Source organism: Leptopilina boulardi, unplaced genomic scaffold, assembly GCF_019393585.1.
Source record: "Leptopilina boulardi isolate dan_hultmark-lab unplaced genomic scaffold, ZJU_Lbou_2.1 LbouV2_224, whole genome shotgun sequence".
NCBI lineage: Eukaryota > Metazoa > Arthropoda > Insecta > Hymenoptera > Figitidae > Leptopilina > Leptopilina boulardi.
This window is the reverse complement of record NW_026137779.1, coordinates 1,259,277-1,286,287: the sequence shown is the minus strand read 5'-3', so window position 1 is coordinate 1,286,287 and position 27,011 is coordinate 1,259,277. Positions and strand designations below refer to the sequence as shown.

The 27,011-nt window shown below is 28.3% G+C and overlaps 2 protein-coding genes across 6 annotated transcripts in view; one reads left to right on the top strand and one right to left on the bottom strand.

Moving 5' to 3' along the window:
- LOC127279892 (UTP--glucose-1-phosphate uridylyltransferase) overlaps nucleotides 1-13,520 on the bottom strand; it is a 237,922-nt gene extending 224,402 nt beyond the window's left edge. For 3 of the 4 annotated variants that reach the window (XM_051302543.1, XM_051302545.1, XM_051302546.1), the window contains exon 1: nucleotides 13,330-13,481. In XM_051302543.1, the coding sequence (XP_051158500.1) occupies nucleotides 13,330-13,353 (24 nt within the window). In that variant the 5' untranslated portion in view covers nucleotides 13,354-13,481. The other variant, XM_051302548.1, reaches the window with a different exon arrangement.
- Nucleotides 13,521-19,367: 5,847 nt separating this feature from the next.
- Nucleotides 19,368-27,011, top strand: part of LOC127279894 (succinate--CoA ligase [ADP-forming] subunit beta, mitochondrial) — an 87,920-nt gene continuing 80,276 nt past the window's right edge. Inside the window, exon 1 of one of the 2 annotated variants that reach the window (XM_051302550.1) lies at nucleotides 19,368-19,604. In XM_051302550.1, the coding sequence (XP_051158507.1) occupies nucleotides 19,539-19,604 (66 nt within the window). In that variant the 5' untranslated portion in view covers nucleotides 19,368-19,538. Of the gene's footprint in view, nucleotides 19,605-19,772; nucleotides 19,833-27,011 lie in introns of those variants that run through there. The other variant, XM_051302551.1, reaches the window with a different exon arrangement.

Below are 27,011 nucleotides of genomic sequence, written 5' to 3'. Positions count from 1 at the left end.
GAAGGGATAGATAAGAAAAATATTGATAATGAATTTAATTTAAACGATGAGTCTGATGTAAAAACTCTTGGTATGTATTGGAAAGCCAAAGAAGATGCATTTATTTATAGAGTTTAAACAGTACCAATAATTAATAATATAAGTAAAAGATCCATTCTCTCTGAAATTGCAAAATTGTTTGACCCTTTAGGTCTGCTTGGTCATATAATTTTTTATGCAAAATTAATTATGCAAGAAATATGTCAATTAAAGGTCACATGGGATGAATCAGTACCTTTTTTCATTCATAACAGTTGAACAAGATTTTATTACCAACTCAACTCTTTAAAAAACATTCAATTTTTTCGAAATGTGTTAATTGATGATTTCAAAACTATAGACTTATTATTTTTTACTTATTATTTTAAACAATAATTGAGAACAATAATATTTTAATGTTTAATGATAATTTTGTGATTAATTGTTTTTATTTAAAATTTTTCATTTGGTAACATGCATATTTTAAATATAATTAAGGTGAAAGAGGAAAAGAAGTCCCGTTTTCGTTTTGCCTCACTGTGCGGCTTCTGTCGATCGGACTTTGCGGCAATGTTCCCAATAAAATATTAACGAATGTAGCGATTGGTAGCATTGAAAATGTCACAGACGCAACGAGAAACATTGCGGCAATGTTCAAAATCTAAACTTTTAAAAAACCAATGTACGAAATGCATGAGCAACCATTGTGGCAGAGTTTTGAATATAACAAATTTTGAACCTATGTTATTTTTCCGAATTTAAAAGATAAATATTGTTATGAAAAGAAAAAATTAAATTGTTTTAGTGAAAATTTTCACAAATAATAATAATTAATAAGAATTAAAGGAAAAAAGAGGAAGAAAGAATGAAATAAAATATCTCGCGCTGTAGGTACAACGATGTGTTGGTTACACACACATACATGGACTCTCGTGCCTATGAGTACAGGTACAACCATGAGTTTCTCGCTCTACGGGCATACATATAAGCGCTTGTACCTAACAGTGCTACACCAACACATCGCATTCCTTTACTCGCTGCCTCGATTTTCCCCATTGAGATCCTTAATTCTTTCCTCTGAAACTACAGGCCTATGGACTACGGAATTTCAAAACAAACACACGTGAGTTTGAAAATTTGACTCACTGCTGTATATACAATGCACTATTCTCAAAGTGTGTGCCGAACACTAGCGTAAGATTTAAACACGTCATCAAATATGCAATGTCCAGTGGGCCTCGTGCATTTTTTCTACTTCTATTCTTTATTACTCCCTAAATCCTAAATTATCCTACCTAGACCCCGAGGTAAGAACCAGAGGCATGTCGCAAAATTTCAATTAACGCAGTACAACTTTCCTTGCTCATTAAGTAACACTTTTCCTGTCTTTGACCTGGCAGAAGAGTTCCTTGAGTTAGGAAACGCCGCGACTTAGCCCGTCCGCGCGTCGAATCCAGGTTCGATTTTTTTTTAAAGTAAACTTGGGCGAACGAAAAATATTTTCTGAATTCTTCAAATCGGCGGAGTCCTGTGGAAGCCAATTTGAGTGAGAATTCTAATTAATTATACGAGTAATTAATTGGAATTCTTGTTATTCAACTGTCCAGTCCGTAACCAAGGTACCTGCGCCAACCCAGCTTGGTGGACTCACAAGCGCGAGAGCGCTACCAACTTCTTGTATCATTCCTATTCTCAATTTCCTTTTGTACTTCTTTTAGATTTTATTTCAATAAACAATAACTTGTAACAGAATTCTTAGTCTTCTTTTCTTGTCTACTCCTACCTTTTCGTAACAAATAGTTCAATTTTTCTTTCTCTATATAGTGGCTTGGCGGAACGTTCTAAAAGGATAAACGATCCCACACACACAAATTTTTTTTTAAGCCTGAAAAATTCGGTATTCCTTAGTGGTGACCCATCCAAGTACTAACCGCGATCAACGTTGCTTAACTTTCGTGATTGACTAGATGTACTAAAGTCCAACGTGAAACATTAGCTTCATAGCGTTGAGCGATTACTTTACAGTCAAATATCGTGCTCAAGATTTTTCTCATATTAAGTAGATAAAAAAATATTATTATTAAATTATTATTATTAATATATTAAGAATATTATTAGTATAATTTAATTGGTAATTAAATATTTTCAAAAATTTAAGTATGTATATTTTGTATATAATGATGTTTTAAGTTTCGAAAAAATATGAAAAATTATAAAATATTAAAAAAAATTTTTATAATTCTAAACATATCGTATGGGTTTTTTAAATTTTTAACTTAATCAAAAAATAAAATTTTTATGAATTTATAAATTTTTTTATAAACTTTATTTTATATATAAATAAAATTTTAAAAAAGAGAAAAAAATCTTTTTATAGTTACATTTAAAACTCTGTTATATAAACGGCCCGCAATGACGCCATACATTGAAACAAAATCACACGATTAATGTATGTATGTCTGTCCCTAGACACAAAATGTTGACACAATAACTTTTGTAAATCGAAGCGAATCGACTTGCAATTTTCAACACACAAGGTTAGTGTCAAGTTCGTTAGCCAGCAATTTTCATCAGAAAATGCAAAAACTGCAGGATTTTCAAAATTTTTAAATTTCATTTTTTTTCACTACATATCATTACATATATTTGTCCACACAATTTTTGACCCACAAAAAAATTTAACATTTTCGGAAACTAGGATCCAAAAAAATACCCGTATCTGGCCGTTTTGCTAGATCAAGTCGTTTGTGGCTTTTAGGGGTGAAAACATCCCCTAAATGAAAAGTGACAAGATATCTTTTAAAAATTATTAATATTTTATAAACCTTGGTATCTGGGGGTTTTCGGGGTCACTGATTATTAATCTGATGTCAGATTTTCAAAATTCAAAATGGCGGATCGAATATGGCGATCAAATTTTTAAAAAGTTATTAATTTTTTATTTTATATCCGCCATTTTGAATTTTGACAATTTAACATCAGATTCGTCATCAGCGACCCAGAAAACCCCCAGATACCAAGTTTATAAAATTTATATAATTTTTAAAAGATATCTTGTCACTTTTCATTTAGGGGTTGTTTTCACCCTTAAAAACCACAAACGACTTGATCTAGCAAAACGGCCAGATACGGGTATTTTTTTTGGGTCCTAGTTTCCAAAAATGTTGGATTTTTTTGTGGGTCTAAAAAAAAGTTGAATTTTGTCGGACGGTGTTATAGTTGAAGAGAAAGCAAACAACTTTTTTATGTAAAATTTTTTGATTAAATGAAATTGTGAATGTTACAGCAGTTTAAATATCAAAAAATATCAAAAAACGCCAAATAAGGACATTTTTCATTAAAAATTAAATTTTATTAAGGGGGTGGAAAAATCAGTCCATAAAATTAAAACATTCTCATCACAATAGACTCTGAAAATATGATACAAGTGAAGAAAATAGCAATTTGGCAAAAAACCACTGTATATACATATTATTTATATATTTTTACACAAAAATCAGACTTTCTGACTCAATTATCTCGTAATATACTCATATTGGCATAATGCCCCCAGACTTTTTGCACCAACTTTAAGAAAATTAATCCTAAATTATAATAATATAATTGAAGGTGCGCATGCAAGAACGGACGAGGCGCTCGGACTGAACCTCCACCACAACGAGATAACGAAAAAATTATCTGAAAAATAAAATGTCTCAAAAGAGAAAAAGAAATATATTAACGTGTAGAGAATTACATAACGCACAAGTTCTTTTAATATTATTTTCCTTAATTTTCAGCAGTTTTTGCAAAAAATATTAAAAACTGCAGAATTGTGATAACCTGAAATCAATAACATTTTGAAACATATATCACAATATCTCCGTTTTTTATAAATAAAATTTTTTGTTCCTTCATACCTAAATAAATTTTGAATTAAGGAAACCGTTTGTTTCAACAAAATTTAAAAAAATTTACTCGTTTATATTATTTTTCAATATAAAATACATCATGTTTGTTTTTGGGCTTTTATTATTTCGTGAAGAAAAAGTATGCAAGAAAAATTTACCTGAAAAACTTCAAGCGGTAAAGTTACGTTCCTTATGATATGGAGAAGTTTTTTTTTTGAAGTATCAGATCATTCTGTTAAAAACTGTAAAAATTATAAACATTTTTATTCGAGCATTCGTTGCTTTGAAAGTAACCTGTTAAATAAAATAAGAGCGAGCGGGACAATAAACCAAGTGAAGTATGCACATATTGAATATAAAAAAATAAGCGGTAAAAATTATTTTTCAAATAATTTTGATTAAAAATTGTTAAAAATAATTATTGAAACAAAAATATTAAAAATTGTTTTATGTCAATTTTAATTATTAAAGTATATATAAAATATTGCAAAATCCAGTTGTTTTACAAAGAATGAAAATATTTGTTTAAAAAATATTATTTAAAAATGTTTTTATCTTTGTAGCAAATTTATTTATTTATTTTGAAGCTGCATTTGCAGCATTTTTTTTTAAAAAACTTTATTTCCATTTGTTGAATAAGTTATTTACCGGTAGAAAAACAATTCTATATTGATTTAATAATTGTGAAAAATAAAATGTAATTTTTAATTATCTGTATATTAAAAAAAAATTTATAGTAAAACTAGTTTTTTAATCTTGATAATAATTTATTACCTACATAATAATTAATTACTAGAAATACAGAATATAACTCGCAAAAGGATTGTGGAAAAAAAGATTTTTGCAAAGAATTCAGTAAAAATTTATTTCATCTGAACTTTTAAAACATTAAAAGTTTTCCTTTGCCCTTTTTTTCGAAGACTTTTTTATAAGTTCGTTAAAAAATGTTTGTCCTGTTGGTGACAGATAATGAAGTAATGATTTTATATCATCGATTTTTTCCCTCGTAACTACAACTGATTTTGCCTTTTGTGCATTATCTAAATCTATTAAAGTTAAATCAGTTTTGTCAATGTAAAACATTTTCCCATTTTCATTTCTGTAGTTATCGTAAATAACAATATTTCCGTTTGAGTGATAATCGATTTTCACCGCTTTACTAATCATAATATTATTCGGGAGAACCACCTTTTTTTCTACAATTTTTTCAAAATCCTTGACAAAGATTTCGTCGCTTTTCACAATAATAAAAGAATTTTCAGACCTTGCACTTATTATTAAATCAATATATTCTTTTTCCGTTTCAATTCACTCTGCTTTCTTTTTCTTTTTTCGCATATGTATCAAAATTACTGTCACACCGACAGTAAGAATGGCCTCTAACGGAATAAATATGCTCAATTTCTACTTCCCATGTGGATGCTAGTTGTAAAAGAAACTTTAATACTAAATAATTTTTATTCTGACCCCCACACGCACCTGAAAATAAATATATCTTATTGCACACGTCATGTTCTCTTTCTTTGTTGAAAGCGTCTAAAAGAAAATTGCATACGGTGTTGAAACCTTTTTTAAATAACCCTTCCATAAAGAGATACATATGAGTCATTTCATATGAGAATACGGGGTCATGTCTCGGATTTTTCTCAAAATTCGATAAATTGTAGTGATAGTGGTGCTAAATAAGTGTACAAATTTTGAATTTGAAATTTTTAATATTTTTCGAGATATTTACAATAACAAATTAGAGCAATATTTTTTTGCTTTACTTATAACTTTTTCCCTACTAAAAATAGAGAGAAATGTTGAGAATGTTTTTTACGCAAAAGACCTTAAACTTTTAGAAAAAAATTATTTTTTTAAAAAAATATTAATTTTTAAACAATTTGTTTAAAAAATGAAATTTGTTTATAACTTTTAAACATGTTCTTCCTCATTTTGAAGCGCGATAAAAATCATGAATTATGATTAAGTCATAATAAATCGATGGTTAAATTTTTGAGATGGCATTATTTTTTGTTTTCGAGATATTAATTAATTAACTAACAAAAGTTAATAAAAAATGAAATATTTTACGAACAAATAAAATTAGAGTACTTTTAAAAACACCATTAGAATGCTTATCAAAATCCGCATCCAACGAGCCCTAAATGAACTATTTCTAATAAACGGGTGTTAAATTAATAATAATTAATACAATTTATTTAAATAATTAATAACATTTGAAGAAATGAAGATAAATTGTCAATTCTTTTTTTATTTGGAAGCCCTGGCGGATCTCGAAATCGGAATGTAGGCTGAATTCGTTGTACATTCGTTACACATTGGTTAAACATTTAGTTGGAGTGAAAATTGTGTAGAAACTGAGTGGAAACTGTGGAAAAGTGTAATTTAATTGAATAATAGAAGTATTTAGTGATAGATTTGAGCTGTATTTGTGATAAATTAACGTGTTATTATTAAATAAATAAAGTTTAAAGTGTAAAATGTTCGCGTAAGTGAGTTTGACAGGCTAGGGAATTTTCTAGTGACATCCAAATTGATAGTCGATAAAGAAGTTGAGCCGCCGACTTTGCACGGTAGGTGGCAGCATTCATACTTTCTCCTTTTTAAAAATTCTCTTTTTCAATTGTAAATAGAAAAATTAATTAATTAATAAGTTAATTCAGGATTTTCAAAGTATTTTAATTTTGTTTTCTCATTAGTGTAGTGTGATTCAGTGTGAGGTAAGCTTTCGCAGTGTTTTAAAATTAAACCTTTCACATCGTTTGTTAATCTAACAACATGATTATCGTGTTTTCCCCGTTCATCCGTTAAAGGTTTTTCCGCGATCATTTTCTGATGAATCGTAATGAGTCTTCTCCGACTGATGTTCAAAATTTTCATCAGAAAAGTTTGGCTTTTTTTTCATAAGTCCAGAAGCAATGATCATGTTTTGCACAGAAAAGTCACCTGATTTCCAAAAAAATTGTGCAAGTCTCTCTGGTCATTTTCGTTAATCGTACGATAGCATTCTTTTTTGCAGCAAGAATCGTTTACGGAAATAAAATTCTTTTCTGGAACTTCAACACCAGATTTGGAAACATAAGATTGGCCCTAAAAATTATTTTAATACATAAATAAGCAAACTATATGAAAAACTACATGTTATAAATTTAAATAAATTAAAGTAAGGCAAGTTACGCAAAAAAATTTAATTTTACAAGGCTACTTGTAACGATTTATTATTATTTTAGAATAAAGATAAAAGTAAAACGGTATTAAAAATATACCAGATTTTTAGCAATTTTATTTTTATTTCTTTTCCACGAATCTTCATTTCTGGTCCGTTTTCGCCCTTTCTGACTATCCGTGTTTTCGTTATTTGACATGAATTAAAAACAATATATTAAAATAACGAAGAAAAGCAAATAAAATAATGAATAATTTAAAGACAATTCTCGTCTTTTGCATAATATTATAGACATCAAATTAAATAGGTTATAATAATCGATTGACTATAAGCTAACTTCATTATTTAATTGAAATTCTATCGCCTTTTACTCAAAAGGTTACTTTCGAAGCAACGAATGCTCGAATAAAAATGTTTATAATTTTTACAGTTTTTAACAGATCGATCTGAAACTTCAGAAAAAACTTCTCCATATCAAAAGCAACACAACTTTGCTGCTTGAAGTTTTTCAGGTAAATCTTTTTTGCATACTTTTTCTTCACGAAATAATAAAAACCCAAAACCAAACATGATGTATTTTATATTGAAAAATAATATAAACGAGTAAATTTTTTTAAATTTTGTTGAAACAAACGGTTTCCTTAATTCAAAATTTATTTAGGTATGAAGGAACAAAAAATTTTATTTATAAAAAACGGAGATATCGTGATATATGTTTCAAAATGTTATTGATTTCAGGTTATCACAATTCTGCAGTTTTTAATATTTTTTGCAAAAACTGCTGAAAATTAAGGAAAATAATATTAAAAGAACTTGTGCGTTATGTAATTCTCTACACGTTAATATATTTCTTTTTCTCTTTTGAGACATTTTATTTTTCAGATAATTTTTTTGTTATCTCGTTGTGGTGGAGGTTCAGTCCGAGCGCCTCGTCCGTTCTTGCATGCGCACCTTCAATTATTATGTACATGAATAACCAGTGGACTAATATCATGGAATTATAAAAAATCTAAAAAAACAAAATGGCGTCCTTTTAAAATCAAAAATTTTTAAAATCAGTTTTTTACAGTTTTTGGCTATAAAAAGTGAAAAAAATTTTAATTTTTAAAAATTTGATAATTAGTTCACTGAAGAATGTGTTTTTTAACAACATACAAGAAAGAAATTCTCAAAATCTGGTTTGGATTTTTTGTTACAGGGGGTACCAGTTTTAAAAAAGCTGTTTCGAGAAAGACGAATTTAAAGTTTATGTTCATATCGTTTTTGCTATAGTTTTTGCGTACATGCAGGTATATATTCGTGTATAACTTTTATAAAAATTTGAATTTCTTCATAATATTTTACACGCGTATTTTTGACATTATAAAAATTAAAAAAATGTAAAAAAATCGAAAAAATTTGTTGTTCAAACGCAAGTACGCCTTAATAATAGTAATAATTTTAATTATTTAATTATATTATATCAGGTAAACCTACAAGTTGATCATCAAAAACTGACTTTGGATCAAAAAGATCCCTATGGAATATCCCTGTACAAGATCTTGTACAAGAAAATGTACATGTTTAGCAGCTGAACTTCTACCTGTTCTAGTAAGAACATGTACAAGATCTTGTACAATTTCCGCACCAGAATTTGGAACAAGTTCTTGTATTAGAACTTGTACAAGATCTTGCACAAGATCGTGTACAGAAAATATATTTAATATTTGTATACAAGAACATGTACATTTTCTCGTACAGGTTCATTTATGTCTTCGTTTAGTAAAAATTAAAAACTTTAAAGGCTGCGTAGTAGTTTTCTTAGGACTTTACAGCTGCTCAATAAGTTTTGGCATGCTTAAGTAAGAGGTTTTAATATTTCTAAATTATTAAAATCTCAAATATTTTTCAAATATAATTTTTTTTAATGAACTTGTACAAGAACATGTACAAGAAAATGTACATTTCCTTGTATACAAATAATAAATATATTTACTTGTACAAGATCTTGTACAAGTTCTCGTACAAGAACTTGTTCCAAATTCTGGGGCCGAAATTGTACAATATCTTGTACATGTTCTTACCAGAACAGGTACAAATTCAGCAGCTAAACATGTACATTTTCTTGTACAAGATCTTGCACAGGGTTTTTCAATAGGGATGTAGTTGCAAGCCGGAGAATCTCTTATGAAATTTTAAGTGTCAGGACAATGGCCCTTGCAAAAATAAAAAAATATATTTTTCTTTATACATACATGCAAAATCCTCGTTTGCGAATCGTTCACACCTATCCAAAATGGCCTATTCTCACACGGTGTGGAAAGGCGATGCGCAAAATTTCACAGCAATGTGTAAAATGCTGAAAGGAATTCGCAAAATAGTCACAGATGTTGGCAAAGTGTAGAACCCTATTAGCAAATATTTGTTAACACTTGCCCAGCCATCTAGCGCTTGTTATTTGGTTCTACTTTCAGGATCAAAATGCGCGCGTTGATTTAAAATACTATATTTAGAAGTTAATATTTTATTTTAAAAATATATGTTTGCTATATTTACATAAAATGTTATTTTTTAAGTTTACTTGCTTTTAAATAACATTATTTTATGTATTATAAATTATTTATTTAAAAAAACATTTTGAATGAACGTGTGCAGTTCTATCAATAACCTCAAAAGTGTAGGTTGGCAACTCTGGTGCCAACTAAGTTGAGGTTAGTTTGTGTTTTCCTGTGCAAAAATTTGTAGAGATATTTCACTTGATTTTATCTGTTTTTATATTATTAATAATAGAGTGCAATAAAAGCTGGTCTTGTTTAAATAAGATAGTTTAAATTAAAAATAATAAAAATGGACTTTGTTGAAGACGAAACTTTAGACAATGAGCAAAGTTTTGACTATTTACAAAGCGTAATAGAAGAAGCAGAAAACATCGTTCTAGATATGTTGCCCACAAAATCGAAAATAAAATACCTGGCCGTTTATGAGAAATTTTGTGAATGGAGAAAAGAAAAAAATATCGCTGCTGAGAACATGTGTGAAGCTGTTCTTTTAGTTTATGTCAAGAAACTCTGGCTGGAAGACAAACTCAAACCACCAACCTGTTGGTCAAGATTTTCAATGCTCAAAGCTACTTTGCTTGCGTACGAAAATATTAACATTAAACAATGGGAAAAGGTTAATTCATATATGAAGAAACAAGCTAAAGGATATTGTCCAAAGAAATCATTGATTTTACTGCCGAAGATATAAGTAAATTCTGCGTTGAAGCTTCTGATGACACCGAGGGGGAATTTACTCAGGTAGTCAAGTGTACACTCTTCCTGTAATACTTGTGTAATATCGTGTAATACCGTGTAATAATGTGTTATTACGGTACTGTAATAACGCAAAAAAGTCTGTAATATCTTTGTAATAATGTGTAATACTCTGTAATAACGTGTAATACTTAGTAATAAGGGTAAAATAAGATGTATTACTGGTAGTCAAGTGTACACGTTTTTAACTAGTAAATTTCCCCTCGGATGTCACCTATTTGGTTGAAAAGGTATATTTTTATCTTATAAAATATAAAAAAAAATTTAAATTTGTTTAATAAAACTATTAAATAATTTCATGACATCAAATATAGAAGAAACTTATTTTGATTTCTTTTTCATAAAATTTTACATTTCTTATTCCAAATCGGCATTTTGATACTTCGGAACATGCATTCTATTCATTTGTAATGCGAACGTTGATCAACAAACATCAATTCAAACAATCCAGGTGAAAAGAATTCAGGGTAAGAAAAAATAATTGGCCGTAACGTCCCTACACGGTTTAGACGCCAAACCGAATACAAAGTAAGCTAACTCCCAATTATTTTTCCTTACTCTCAATTATTTTTTTTTACTGGGTAATGTTGTAACTCTTAATTTTAAATAAGAATAATAAGTTTGAAAATTAAAATTAAGAATTAAATATATTTTGTAAAAAGAAAAACTAATGTAAATTTTTTACAATTAAAAATAAAGAACACTACGAAAATGTTGTAATGCATCGTATACTAAAAATAAATACTATTTTCTGCTTCCTCGTGGAGGAAGCTTTGTAGTCCTTTCGTTTATAAAACTTTTCCAAGTGGCGGAAACAAATTTTTTTCTTTATAGAAACATGTTATATTCGCCATTTAGCTAAATGCCTAGGCGTTTAGCTAAATGGCACAAAATAGACGAATGGACTTGGAAAATGATTAAATTCGTCTACTTGCCTGAATAGATTAGTCATTTAGCTAAGTGACTGGTCATTTGGCTATTTGCCTGAGGCTGTGTCGGCAAATAGAAGAAAATGGTTAACACTTAGAAATTGAATTATATATTATAGTTTACATAGAATACGGAGAAAAAATTTTTTTTAACACATAGAAATTATAAACAGGAGCTGGAAACAAAATAAAATTAATTTCTGAAACAAACGTCAGATATGTACATTTAATTTGTAAAAATTGTAAACAAATGATCAAAACAAAATAAATTTATTTCCTTAAATTACGTTACAATCGCAATGTAAAACCAAACGATGCATTTGTTTCAAATCGGGTACTCTATGTAATTCTCATTGCCATCAGAGCCAACCATGTTCCAATAAATAAGTAAAATTTAATTTAACTTAACGAATAAATAATAATTAACATTTAAAAATTTTTCTTTCAGAAAACCCAAAAAAAAATTTTTCCGTATTCTATGTAAACTATAATATATAATTCAATTTCTATGTGTTAACCATTTTCTTCTATTTGCCGACACAGCTTCAGGCAAATAGCCAAACGCCTAGGCATTTAGCTAAATGGCGAATTCTTCTAATTGCCTACGACATATATAAAGTATACATTTGAGGTAAATCAAAAATTCACATTTTGGCAATAAAATTTTGCTTTCTCCACGAAGAAGCAAATTTTTTTGCTGATCGTAAAGAGGAAACAAAATGTTCATGTAATGAACATCTGAATTTACAACTTGTTTTATTATGTTTTATATTATTTCGTATACTAAAAATAAATACTATTTTTTTATAATGTTTTATATTATTTGTACCTTATTTTTGGCTATTATAAACTTACGAAAAGTGTAAATTATTTTTAAATGAAAGAATTTTACAAAAATGAAACCTTTGGAGCCGGTTCTTTTGCTCCGCCCCTGGGCCCCGCCGGGGGGCAAGCTATTATGTATTTCAGTCGTACATGGGCTTCTTATAAACAGTCATAGTTTTTACTTCAATAAATGCAGACCTCCAGAAAAAAATAATTAATTAACATTTGAATAATTAAAATAATATTATTAATTGTACTTTCTGAAAGAAAAAATATCAATTTTTAAGAAAAAAATTAAAAAAAATCATTTGTTTATACAATTTGCATAGGATTAAAATTTACTGTCACATCGCTTCTACAGATGTTTTTTAAATGATTCAATTTCAATGAAATATGGCTTATTTTCTTCAAAAAATGATTCTCTACTACTTCACCGTGGGGATTTTCAAACAAGCGAGCAGTTTGGAAAATATGACTATTTGTTTAAAATAAAAATTTAGATTCTTTTAAACAAACATTAATACTTTTTAACAGGCTTGCTTGTTTGAAAATCCCGACAGTGATGTTGTAGAGAATCATTTTCTGATGAAAATAGGCCATATTACATTGAAATCGAATTATTTTTAAAAAATTCTGTAGAAGCTATGTGATTTTTATCCTATGCGAATTGCATAAACAAATAAAGTTTTTGTTTTAAATATTTTTCTTGAAAATTTATATTTTTTATTTCAGAAAGTACAATTAATAATATTATTTTAATTATATAAATGTTAATTATTTTTTTCTGGAGGTCTGCATTTCCGTGGATAAACTTCCTTAAACGTTAAAACAATTGTTTTTTCTTTTGATTTCCTTGACTTGGAGTGGTTACTATCTTCATGATTTTTGTGTAGACCAAAAGTTAAAATCATTATTATTAAAAAAAACAAAATATTATAATAAATAGATATCGGTATAAATATAATTTTTAACATACCGATTTAAATTATCCCGCTCTAAAAAGTAATTCTGGACAAATAAATGTCGGTCTGAATATGGAATTTATTACATATATCTTATTAATTTTATACTGACAATAATAAACTATTATTATTTGATTTAATATTATAATTTTTCAAAATTAACTTTCTTTTAACTTCTTAACATGAAAACATCAATTTTATTGACAATATTTAATTTTCGACAGTGTTATTAAAACTTACCTTTTTGTCATTGACTTCCAGCATTTTAAAAAATTATTCTTTTTATTTCAAAACAATAACGAAATATGTAACTGACCTCCAATGTAAACAAAGGTCACACAATGTCGCATGCAGTATAAATATCTGAAATGTGAAATGATTTAACTGAAAGATCTTACCACTAGCAGACAAAAAGTCACCGAATTAAAGGAGCGGCCACAGTTCTACAGCCTACCAGTCTGTCAACAGGTTGTCATGGTAACGTACAAGAGTAATGGAGCATTTACACATTTGGTAAAAAAAATTTTACTTTGATTTTCCGAAATACACCAATCTGATTGGTTGTTCACAATCTGATTGATAATGGACAATTAATCAGATCTTTGCATTTCGGAAAATCAAAGTAAAATTTTTTTTACCAAAGGTGAAAATGCTCCATGAGAGAGTCAGAAAATTCAAATTTGAACTTGATGAAGGAACCAAGATTTTAGATTCCCAAACAGCGCAATAACTTATGGCCTGAGCAGAATAGAAACGTAACCGGAATCGTAATCGCAAATGCAACCGGAAGAATGAGTTAGAAAAGGATAGATATATTGTTTGTTCTTCTCTAACTCATTATTCCAGTTATGTTTGCGGTTACGATTCCGGTTACGTTTCTATTCTGCTTTGGCCTTTATTACAAGTTTACAGCAGACTTACATGTAAGCTTTGTAAGATTACAATGTAAACTTACAGTAAGCTTAAGGTAAACTTAAAATGTCCGCCATATAGGGCCGTTTCCGAATTGGGATTTTTAAGGCCAACGCAGAATAGAAACATAACCGGAATCGTAACCACAAACGTAACTGAAATAATGAGTTAGAGAAAGATAAACAATATGTCTATCCTTCTCTAACTCATTCTTCCGTTTGCGATTACGGTTACGTTTCTCTTCTGCTCAGACCTTTAGCGCACTTTTGATGCAGTGTCCTTTTTTTCACACGGAAAAACAAGGACACTGCATACTTCCCGAGTATACTCTTTATCAAAAGTGCGACAAAAATCCCAATTCGGGAACGGCCTTAGGTTGCGGTCACAGCTCGCCTTCATGTGCAGTTGCCAATGGCAACCGTATAAGAGTAAGAGAGAAAGAAGATTTTCTGTCTCTCTTAGACTTACACGGTTGCCATTGGCAACTGCACTTGCAGGCGAGCTATGACCGCTCCCTTAGCCGTATGAATAAAGTCGTTTGCTCAGTACAAAGTTTGTAAACAAAACAAGTTCCTAAAAAACAATAGAACAAGCACACCTGTTTTGGTCGAAAACATGAGAAAATGTAGCCCATTTTAAGTGCACCTCTTAATTGCAACGTTTTAACCAATCACAATCCTTGAAACTAAGCTACTTTTATAAACAAGTTGAGAACCTTTTTTATGCTCACTGTGCGCTCATTAGGCCTAAGCACAACTGAGTCGGATACGTACTGAAGCTTCTATGAAATGTCATCAAATGTAAAATTATCTGATATACTTAATCAAAAATATTCATATTCTTGATAGATTTTATTAAACAGTTGAATTTTAAATGTGCTTAATTTTATTAGTTTAAGGTTAATGTATGATCGTTTTGTTAAAAACAAAATAGAAAAAATATTTCTGAAAATTTTATATTTATTCTGTCATATTATATACATATATCTGCTGATATAAATTATTTACAAAGAAAATATTAAAAAATAGAGAAATATGTTACTGATAAAAAGGTTTCAAGATAAAGTTGACTTTTAATACGTTAAATAAATAATAACAATATATGTATATTTAACAACATTTAAACATGAAGAAATGAAATTATTATTTGATTTTTAACTTGTAATTTATGTAGAAACGAATTAAAATTTTAAGATTTAAACAAATAGATAAACGTAAACATTTTTGCATTCATTATTATTTAATCACTATAAATAATATTCTATCGATAATGTTAACCAGTACCTATAAAAATCTATTGATGCTTATAAATTAATTTTTATTAAACTGTTTTGTTACATTTGATGTCATTTCATTTATTAAAATACGGTAATAACAATAAAATAATTATACTGGGTTTGCAATCAAAACAAATAAGCATCATCAAAGCTTCCGTGAGATACGGATACGGAGCCCGCTACGAAGCACACTACGAGGCACGCACGAGTGGGTCGATTCAGGGTACGGTCACACGACTTTTGGAAAAACCATTCTTGTCTATCTCTCTCCTAAGACAGACGCATAAGTTTGTCTCACTCTGCATTTTCCGTCTTTGGGAAATGTAAGAAAATGCAGAGTGAGACAATCTTATGTCTCTGTCTTAGGAGAGAGAAAGACAAGAATGGTTTTTCCAAAAGTCGTGTGACCGTACCTTCAATCGTCCCTCGTAAAGCGAATGAGTGCTTAGTGGTGGCGCATAGAAGCTTCCGTAACTACGGAAGCCTGTACTGTACGGCTCACGAGCGTCTCGGACGCAAGTGGCGGTGTTTCGTACCATAAGTGGCACCAAGTCCGTCCAACTTGTGGCAAGTTCGTTAGTTCGTGCCACTTGTTTTTTGAAGGGTCATTCACAAATATGACAATTCCGTTGGATCCTGTTGCCGTCTATTTCGTCAGTGCTTTTCATTTCAAGTATAATTTCATCCGAGCAAGTCCGTTTAATGTTTTTGAATAAAAATGAATTTGTTATTTTTAAATTGAAAATACATGTAAAAGATTACATTTCAGTGTAAACAAATGATATTGACATCTTTATTAATCTTAAATATTCATAAAAATATACTTTTGATTTTAAAAAATGTTGTTATTTTTTATTTGAAAATACATGTAAAAGATTACATTTTAGTGTAAAAAAATGATATTGACATCTTTATTAATCTTAAATATTCATAAAAATATACTTTTGATTTTAAAAAATAAAATCCTCTTCATGTATTTTAAATTAAAAAATGACAACATAACCAAAAAATCTTATTTTTATTCTAAACTAAGAAAAATTAAAAAAAACTAAGAAAAAACTTCCGCTTAATTCTTAGTGGAATCCTTAGTTTATTAATATGTATATTTACGTTTGGAAGGAGTATTTATGTGTGAACTATAAAAAGTTTGTTCGATGACATTTACTAATATGCTAATATTACTAATATCTTATAAAATTCATTTCTTCTTCTTCACATGAAATTGAAATGAAAAGCACTGACGAAATAGATAGCAACAGGATCCAACGGAATTTTCATATTTGTGAATGACCCTTCAAAAAATCCACTTTCCACAAGTGGCACAAACTAACGAACTTGCCACAAGTTGGACGGACTTGGTGCCACTTGTGGTACGAAACACCGCCACTTGCGTCCGAGACGCTCGTGAGCCGTGCAGGCTTCCGTACACTACGTCTCGAACTGCAAACTACTCTCGCGGAAATCAACCATTTTCCTCCCTAGATGCATAATATACTATTTTATCAAATTTATTTTCAAAAATATGGCTAAAGAAAGATTAATTTTTAAAGGACATATTCATGAAAAAAAAATTGTTTTATCAAAAATGTCAGAAAAAAATTAAGTTGTAAAGGAATGAAAGCATTTTAAAGGTTGAAAGAATTAGTTATTTCTATAAAAAAATATTGTTAAAAAAGGAATGATTTTATCAAAAATATTGTTGAAACAATTAATTTTTTTTATCAAAAAAATTTTTTTATCCAAAAAATGGTTACAGATATTAATTTTAAACGGAAATATTTGACAAAAAATTGTATTATTTAAACAAACATATTGGTGAGAAATTAATTTATTTATCAAAAATATTGTTAGGAAAAATGAATTATGTTTTCAAAAATATGTCTGAAAAAACATTATTTTTTAAAGGAAATATTCATGAAAAAAATGGTGTTATCAAAAATAATATTTTTTTGGATATAATAATACATTTTTCACCATTATTTCCGTTTAAAATTAATTTTTTTCTCCAATATTTTTGTCACTCATATTTTTGATAAAAAATATTTAAATTTTCATCAATATTTTTGATTAAATAATACATTTTTTTTCTCTAATACACTGGAACGCCTGTTATTAGGACACTGGATTATTTAGAATGCTTAGGCACTAAAACGGGATGAGGAGAAAAGGGAATTATCTCTGCACGCAGTAGCGCATCTATTAAAGAGTCCGTTCCCCGCCTTGATTTAATGTATTATTTTGCAATTATTTATTGGTGTTATATGAATATGATTAAAATTAATAAGCTGTGTGACAATTTTGCTAAGTAAAATTTGATTTATTTCTAAAAAACAATTAATATTTCTCACTTAATTAATATTTTCTTTTCTCACGTTTCATGCGCCTAACCTCAAAATTGTTTTTCAACTGTCAAACTTTGGTTATGAATTTCAATCGAAGGCAAAAAACAAAACTTCTCACGTGCCTGTATGTTTATGCTTTTTCGTCAAGGTGACTTTTCCAGATTATTCGGACACACACCCGAGCTGTCCTAATAACCGGCGTTCCAGTGTATTCCCTTTTAAAATTAATTTTTTTTAACAACATTTTTGATAAAAAAATTCGTTTTTTTCACTAATATATTTTATGAAAAAATTGAATTTTTTTTACTAATATTTCCGTTTAAAAAAATAAGAGTTTTGTTTTTGATAAAAAAAAATACATTTCTAAGCGAAATCGCTCAAAATACGCTTGAACCAATCCGCCAGGGGCGCGTTCGTGAACGAGATAGAAAAGAATACAAATATATCTCTGTCCTTATATATACTTGCACAGTAAACCATTTTTGGTTACCGCACGAACTACTTATGCAGAGAGAATCTTCCTTCATTGCCCTCACTTTCGACGACATCCTCATCACCAGAGTTACTCCTGCCTGTCTCTAATCTTCTTGCTTCATGCATTAGGGTAGTGTATTAGGTTGTTCAAGTTGGGTGGGGGAAATCCAAAATGGCAATGAAGCGGTGCACAAACAAACATAAGAAATGTACGGGATGAAGTTGAATTTTTTTAATACATGTCTCGCTTAAATGAAATTTTGGAACCTAAGTGTATTAGAATTTCAGTTTCTATTTTTAATTACCTATTTAATACAATAATAAAAAACGATTTTATTTTTTTTAATAAATTTTATTATTGCATTAAATAGGTAATTAAAAATAGAAACTAAAATCCTAATACAATTACGTTCCAAAATTTCATTAGGCTGTGTCAGTTCATCGAGATAATTTGAGTTCAAGATATGACGTCATAGGCCTGGAGGGACAACCACTGAACTCTATAAGGCCTTTCTCCAATAGGATCCTAAACTCTTGCGTTGCGTATGCATTGCGTCGGTTGCTATTGGCAACCAATGCTAAAATCAACGCGTCAGTCACGCAACGCAAAAGTTTAGGTTCCTATTGGAGAAAGGCCTATATATCTGAAATGCTGTACAGGTCCATTGGAAAATATTTAACAGTATGTATACGTGAACATGACATAACACAGTTAACAGTAAACTTTTGGAACGTATTGTACTACGCCTGCGCAGTTTAGCAAGAGAAGGAGAGGGATACAAGAATCAGACCTCTCTCTCGGTTCGCGACCATCAATGTCAGACAGTATTCCATAGATATATAGAGTTCAGTGGGTATAACAAACAGACGACACAATGTTATTCTTATGGGGAAGAAAATTAGTTTCCACTTTCATCAATTTTATTCATACTTTAAACATGGAAAACATATAATAAAATGTTGACATATAATAAAATTAAAATGTGTGTTGATAATTAATTTTGTTATATATTTGATTCAATTGCATTTATAGATTCTCTGAATTCGTGATAAAATATAAATTTTGAGGTTAGGGGTGTTTGTTTACTAACTTGAAATCTTTTACTGCTGCGATAATTCCCACTTAAAATATATATTTTATTATTATATTTTATCGCCATTTTGGTTTTCCCCCCACCCAACTTGAACAACCTAATAGGTGCTTCCGTACGCTTCCGTATAAAAATCCTAATTCGAAACGGCCCTATAGTTCAGTGTGTAGAAGCGTTACACTTGTGCTCAGACCTTTAGATAGCTCATTTATTTGTTGTGTGGTGGGGACACAAGGCCACGACACGAATACATCTTGCACTTGACAGTCAACCTCGCCTATTTACAACATTTGTATACAGAGTTAGATAAACTTCATTCATTGTTGGTCACTATTTTGTAGTAAAAAAAAAAATATGGCTACCATGTTGTCTCGAACGATTTCATTAGCAGAGAGTATTACTCGATATAATGGAACCAAGGTTTGTCAAAATTTACGCAGTTTCACATTTCCTTTAACAAATTCTGTTTTTCATGTTCAATGATCAATTAATTTAAAATCAAACACTTTCAATTAACAGATTGATGAAGATTTATTGTTATTTTTATACATATTCTGTAGTCATCTAAATTAAGCACCAGGGTCAAGTGATTCGAAGCCAAGGATGCTTATACGAAACAATAGTATACTAATAGAATTTTCTGAAAAAGTAATTGTTTTCTTTCTCATTTACAATTGAAGTTTTCCTGAATGTTGTTTTGATCCTCTGAAATTTTTTGCACTGCTTTAGTGAACAGTGATTATAGAACAGTTAATTTAAGCAAGAAGCAAATTTAAAATACAAAAACCTACTTCTTATTCACTCCTATATAAATATAGGGTTTTTATTTTATTAATTTTTGACAACGAATGTACAAATATTTAAACATCAACAGATGATCGTGACGTTTAACAGCTGATATTCCTTTGTTATTACTCAGTCACTTATTTTTATCTTTTCAGTTATAAATATGAATTTCTCATTCATCTGATAACTTTAAACTGGCAGACAATAAGCATATTACATTTTTTTAATTTTTTTTTTTTGAGAATTACAGATTTTTATCAGACTGACTTGAAAATAGATGTGGCCATATTGATTTTTAAATAAAAAAATAAACATTTTTGATCTTTTCGCATTTTTGAAGCAAGAATATAGTATAGCTTAGGAAGTTGACCTTTCGACTTTATGTTTAGTATAACTTTAGTTTGCTTTGTTGACAACATGCGTATAAATATTAATACATATTACACTGTCTGATAAAAACGAACATTTTTTCTGACCGCGTATTAATTCTTATCTTTTGAGAAAGACCTTTTCACGCGGATTACGTAACTATCTACGTCAAGTTTTAGAAAGAATCAATGTCATAATGTTAAATAAGTGATAAGGTTTTGACCATGTTTGATTTAAAAATTTGAGAAACCAGATTTTCTTGAACAATGCATTTAGATTTAAAAAAAGGCTTGAATAAAAGTTACACAAAAAAATCAAAAAATTAATAGGAAGTAATTGAAATCATTTTTCATTATTCCACAACTTTTTTATTTATGTTTGTCAAACACCGCATATAATCTTACTATAAATTGTAAAACTACTTAACCCCTTGAGTGTGAGGGTACATGACACATACGTTATTTATGGTATTTTCGACGTAGAATCCGAATTTAAAGTGAAATTTTGAAATAGACTATTTTGAAGGATACTTTTATTACATTAAATCTCAGGCAGCATACATTATCTTATTAAACTAATATCTCACACAATTATATCAAAATGTTTTCGGGGCCACTGAATTCGAATCTGATGTTAGTTTTTCAACATTCAAAATGGCTGATCCATTATGAAGAGCTACTTATAAACCATCATTTGTTTTGATTGGAACGTAGCTGAAGTACGCAACGTTTATGATAAACGATTTTTTAAAAAAATAATTTTTTAAAATGAAAAATTCTATAATTTTTTGCCTAAAAAATATTTTTTTAGAATTTGTTGATTAATGAAAACTATAAGAAAAATTTTTTGGGCAAAAAATTATTTCTTTAAAAATCGTTTGTCATAATCGTTACATACTTCAGCTTTGATTGGACCGAGAAACAGTGTCTTTGTCATCTAAGCGCTCGTCTCTTATTCCTATATTTTACATCAATCCACTTTTCCATAAAATAGTTTCATAATTATATACTACACTTTTGTAAATTTTAAAAACTAATATATTTTTAAAATTCATTGAAAGCTATTTGTTTTGATTGAACAGAGAAACCAAATTTAGAAAATATGTCCGTAAATTTGGATCAGCCACTTGGAATTATGAAAAACTAATTTTAGACTCGTAATCAGCGACCTTAAAAATCCCCAAGTAATTTGTTTCAAGTAAAAAAGTTTGTTAACATTTTGGACCCACATTTAGGATTTTGCTCCTCACAGCGAAGGGGTTAATGGTAATTAAAACAATATAAAAAATAAATTAAAATGATTCTCCATAAAGTGGGCTTCTTCATGTCTTCTAGTTATATTTTATAAACATCTCAGAATGGAATTATCAATATGAAACGAAAGTATTATTTAAACGCCCCGTAATTATTACACCTTATAAAAGACTATAATTTTATACACAAATTTAGTAAAAATATTTTTGTAATATTTTTAGTATTTATCGATTAATTATTGGATAGATCAATAAAGTATTAAATATTTTAGGTTTGAAAATTTGAAAATATTAAATGTATTTGGTTTATAGTAATCATAAAAATTATTTAATTAAATTTTCGGCATTTTTTCAACAAATTTCATTGTTTTTGCTGCTAAGTTTTGCAATGTAATACAAATTTAAAAAAAAATACTAATTGATGTTCGCTTTATTCTATTTTTCTTATTTACATTGAAAAAAAATTGTTTGTAACAAGAATACATCAGAATAAAATTACATTACAAAACTTTTAATGAAATTAAAAACAAATTGTGATAAGATTCAGAAAATTGCGATAAAAGGAGATTTCTTATAACCATAACGCAAATAAATACACATATTTTGATTTTTCATTAATTTTTTAAGACTTAAAATGTGCAATACAATTTTTTAAAATCATAATTTGATCCAATTTTTAAAACTAAATATCACAAAAATTAAAAAATTAAACAAATCGTAGTTGCAACTTCCAAAGCCCATAAAAATAAAAATCGAGCTAACTTTTCGAAATCCTTTGTGGGGTTTAATTTGTCTATATATTAAGTTTAAATTAAGACTGACCGATTCGGGAAAGAAACGATGACCTAAAAGTTGTTGCACAGTGTAATTATTGAAATATAAAAGTCTTTAAAATTGTCCATGCGATCACGGTAAAGTATAAACAATTTATAAAAAGAACATTACGAAAGAACAAATTTAAAAAATTAAAACATTTGAAATAATATTTAAGGGGGTATGCGAGTTGAAATTATTCAAAAAAACTGATTTTGGGTTTTCATCATTTTCTGAAAGTAGACCATTTCGGAAGTATTTCCTAAAAATTTCAGACTGATTCGATCAATTTTGACAGAAATATGTGACTTTCAGCAAAGTAGAGTCGACCTCTAAGAATTTTTAAAATCGATCAATCGTTTTTTGAGTTATGATGGTAGCCAAATTTCAATGCAAGTTTAAAGTGCGCTTATAGAAGGAAAATATTTATATTTTTTAATATCATACTTTAAATTTTTTATTGTCCTAGATATACATAAAAACATGTTAAAAGATTACTTATTTTATTTTCAGGAAAAAATATATTTTTTGCAATTTAAAAATTAAATTTTTTTAAAAATGGTAGGTAGAAATAAATTTTTTTTAAATTTAAGAAAACGACTTTCTTTTACAAAAATTGTATGCCTGGTTCGGTCGTTTGCAAACGATTTTTTCAATACTTTCGGAATTTTGTATCGAAATTTTGAATTTTTTTAACCCTCTAATGCCGAGGGTGTTTAGAAGTTATCATAAAATTTTTTCAAGGCTTTAGTTTATCTAATTTATGCTTCGGATTTGGAGGAAAATTGTTGAAATTGAAAAAAACGGTAAATTCACTGTTTTTTGTTATTGGACTTCAAAATGCCATCAGGACTTTATATATTATATAAATCATTTAAAATAAAATCAAACATAAGTTACTGAACACAAATTTAATTTGAAATATTATCAATATAATATATATGTAATTATTTTACCATAAAAACTATTAACACTTATTTTCTTTTAAAAAATTATCGCATCATACTTGAACAATTCACTTAATCTTGAAATTTATTGACAATTATAATATTTTTAATGTTTAAACAATTGAATAACGATTTTCGATGGTACAGAAACACTCTTCTTTACCTACTAAAACCTACTGTAAGTATTAGATATTTGTTTCTCCAGTAAAATTGTTAAAAAAAATTGTTAAATCTATGGGACGCCCAAGTCCCACCCGTACCTAGTCCCTAGTAGAAATTTGTCATGGAAGCACTAGAAATACTCTAGTAACAGGCCAGTTTTTCTCGTGGACGCTGATTCTAGACAAACTAGACAATTACTGTAAAGTTACTTGACCAACAGTCTTAGAAAACATTCAAGTTGAACTTGAAATTGGCTAGATTCAACTTTTGTCCAGTTGCTTGAATGGCACTGTCTAGTGTCTCTAGAAATTATACTTTCGTCTTCTTTCGTGGCAGCAGCGCTGCAGTACATGTCTAATAACTAGACAAAAAAGTGCTAGAAATCTGTGTTCATGTAACTATTATATTATTTCATTATTTTCTTAAATAATAAAATTGTAATTAATTCAGGTAAATATAAATAAACATAATTTATTATTTTAATATAATAAATAAATAAAATCTATATTCACATGTTTTCTGAATATATTAGTATTTGAAGAGCTCCACGGAATAACGATCTTTGGCACAATTGAAAAGTTTGGTTATGAGCTTTCAAAAAACGTAAATTTTCATGAAATTTGTAATAAGTATGTATATGTAAATTGTTATTTATTACACTTTTGGTAACTATTATTAATTCTATTAGTTACAATAATTCGCTTACAGCTATTAATTTATAAAATTTTTATATTTTTTGAAAGCTCATAACCAAGCTTTTCAATTGTGCCATAGATCGTTATTCCGTGGAGCTCTTCATTTGAAGTTTTATAATATTTAGTATGTTTTTCTTTTTTATAAATTAAATTATTCTATTATCTATTATTGGCATTTTATTTATTGTTCCATTTATATATCATATATTTTTTTATTAAGAAAGTTTATTCTCAATTGATATTGAAAAAAATGTGTAATTTAGAAAACCTAACCTATAAATTCTATCTTTTGATATTAAAAAACAATAAAAATTACTGTTTTCGTTGAGTTTTTCACTTAGAAAACAATAAATAATAATTTTAATAGTAATTATTTTTAAAAAATGTCAAAATGCAATAATAAAAATATGCCTTGTTACAGATAGGTTATATTTCATTTCTCTTTTTATTTTTTTAAATTAAAATGTTTTTATGCCTTAAATTTTTAAAATATTTTTAAATAAAATATATAATTTTAATAATAGGTGGATAAATAGCTAAATTAAAAAAATTTTTAAATTATAAAATATTAAAATTAAGTTGTAAAAAATTAAATTTAAATTTTTAGAAAATTTAAAATATCTGTTGTTTAATACAATAATGGTTTAATGAAATTTGTGCTGATTAAAATTGTTATTTCAAATGTAAATTTATTTTTCAGTAAATTATAAGAAATTAAATTCTAAAATATGTATTTTGGCAGATAATAGTAAAAATATTTATATAAAGCATGCAATTTCTAGCTACAGCACTGAACTAAAATATATCTGTTATATTTTTCGTTTGATGGATATCGTTAGTATAGCAGATTGCGTAGCGTGCGTACCTCGCGCCCAGCAGACCCGTGTTAGCTCCCCGTTACCCCCGAGATTTTTCGTTGAAATTGCGTTCTCTTCGTGTTTAAAAGTTGATAATAATAATTGTTTAATAAATTACTAATACAAAAATATTTGTTTCAGTCGTCATTACAGTGCAATCAAAAAGTGGATGTTTTAGTGTACCAGAAAATATTTGTGATCCTTTTACACAAGTAAAATTTTTTTTTAAAATTAAAAATTAAACAGTATTGACAAATATTATGCTTTTAACAATTTACTATACATTATATTTTCTTCAAATAATTTAGATTATAATTTAAAAAAATTAATGTAATTATATAATTTATTATTGTATAATTTGTTTCTTACATTACATTACATTCTTACATTAGACAAATTTTTAGAATATTTAAAAGAAATAATTTGTCTAGTTTTTCTAACGGACCGTTGATCAGAATTTATCAAGTTGGGCTAGACAATAACTAGACGAAAAAAGCGTGACATTCCATTCGAGTAATTAGCCAGTTGCAGTGTTAAGTTACTAGACAGCTTCTAGCGCAACTGTCCTGTGCCACGACAATTACTGGGACAAATTTCTACTAGGGGAGGGTTAAGGGAGAGTGACACCTTTGATTCGAAAAAAAATCGATTTTTTTTTGTTTTCTTAAACGATACTTTATGATGTGTAGAATAGAAATTAAATCAGCAACACCGCTTTTGAAGTTATTTTATGTGAAAAAAATCGAAGTCTGAAGAAGGTGTCCAAGAGCGCTTCGAGTGCTTGATAGCGTTATCGGCTGAAGATGAAGCCAATATTAATGTAGAAGGCCAATTATACGGTGCAGGCATCGCAGATTAACGTTGATTTCATTTTTTTTATAAGTTTTCATATGTCAAAACTTTAAACGCGTTTTTCTCGAAATGACATTTTTCAAAACGGTGGGCAGTCTAGCTTGAACAGTTTTGATCGGATTGACTTCGGCCAAATTTTTTTTTGATAGTCATTTACTAATGCTTTAGAGTAGGTAGCGGATTTTTTATTGGTTTGTTTGTTTTTTTTAGCAATAGAGTTTTTGAAAAAATTTAGCCCTAAAAATCGACTTTTTCCTTCAAATAGCTGTCAAATCCATAAAAATTAATATTTTTAAAATATCCTACCTACTCTAAAACTAAATCTATCACAGATTCAGAAAAAATTTAAATTTTTGTTTTATATTAAACGGTCTAACCGGAATCTTGCCCACCGATTTGCCCTGCAGAGAAACGAGATCAACTTTAGCGGCTTCTATAGTCAACAAATTGAAACTTTTTTTAAGTATAAATATATTTTCGTAAACTCAAAAAGTTAACAAATAAAGTCCTCGAAACTAAATTTTATTTACTTTATACCTGTGACTTAAAAAAATTTATGAAAAATAGGTTGAAAAGAGACCTGAAAGGTGTCACTCCCCCTTAAAATACATCCGATTTTTTTTATACTACGTACATTTTTGTGCTGATTACGAAAATCATAGTGACAATACCCACAAATTTGATTTTTATGGTGGAAAACATACAAAAGTCATGAAATTTGTATTTTTTTTCGTTTATTGGGTATATAAATGAAAAATTTAAACTTCTGTCGCAATTTTTATTATTTTCCATTGCTAATTTTTTTATAGACTTTTTTTATGATTCTGAACAATCAATCGTATGGATTTTGAAAAAATTCAATTTTTTTAAAAAAAATTGACACCCCTTAACAATATTAATTTCGATGATTTGAAATTTTACCGGTCTCTCCCCTTAAAAGTCTTTTCATGAAGAAAAAAGATTAATTAAATTGGTCCTTTCTACGACAATGTCAAATATATGCTGAAGTGATAATAAAATATGTTTACTTCAGAGTATAAAAGTAATTTATTTTGCATTGAACATTACATTCATGCATAAAATAACATTATAAT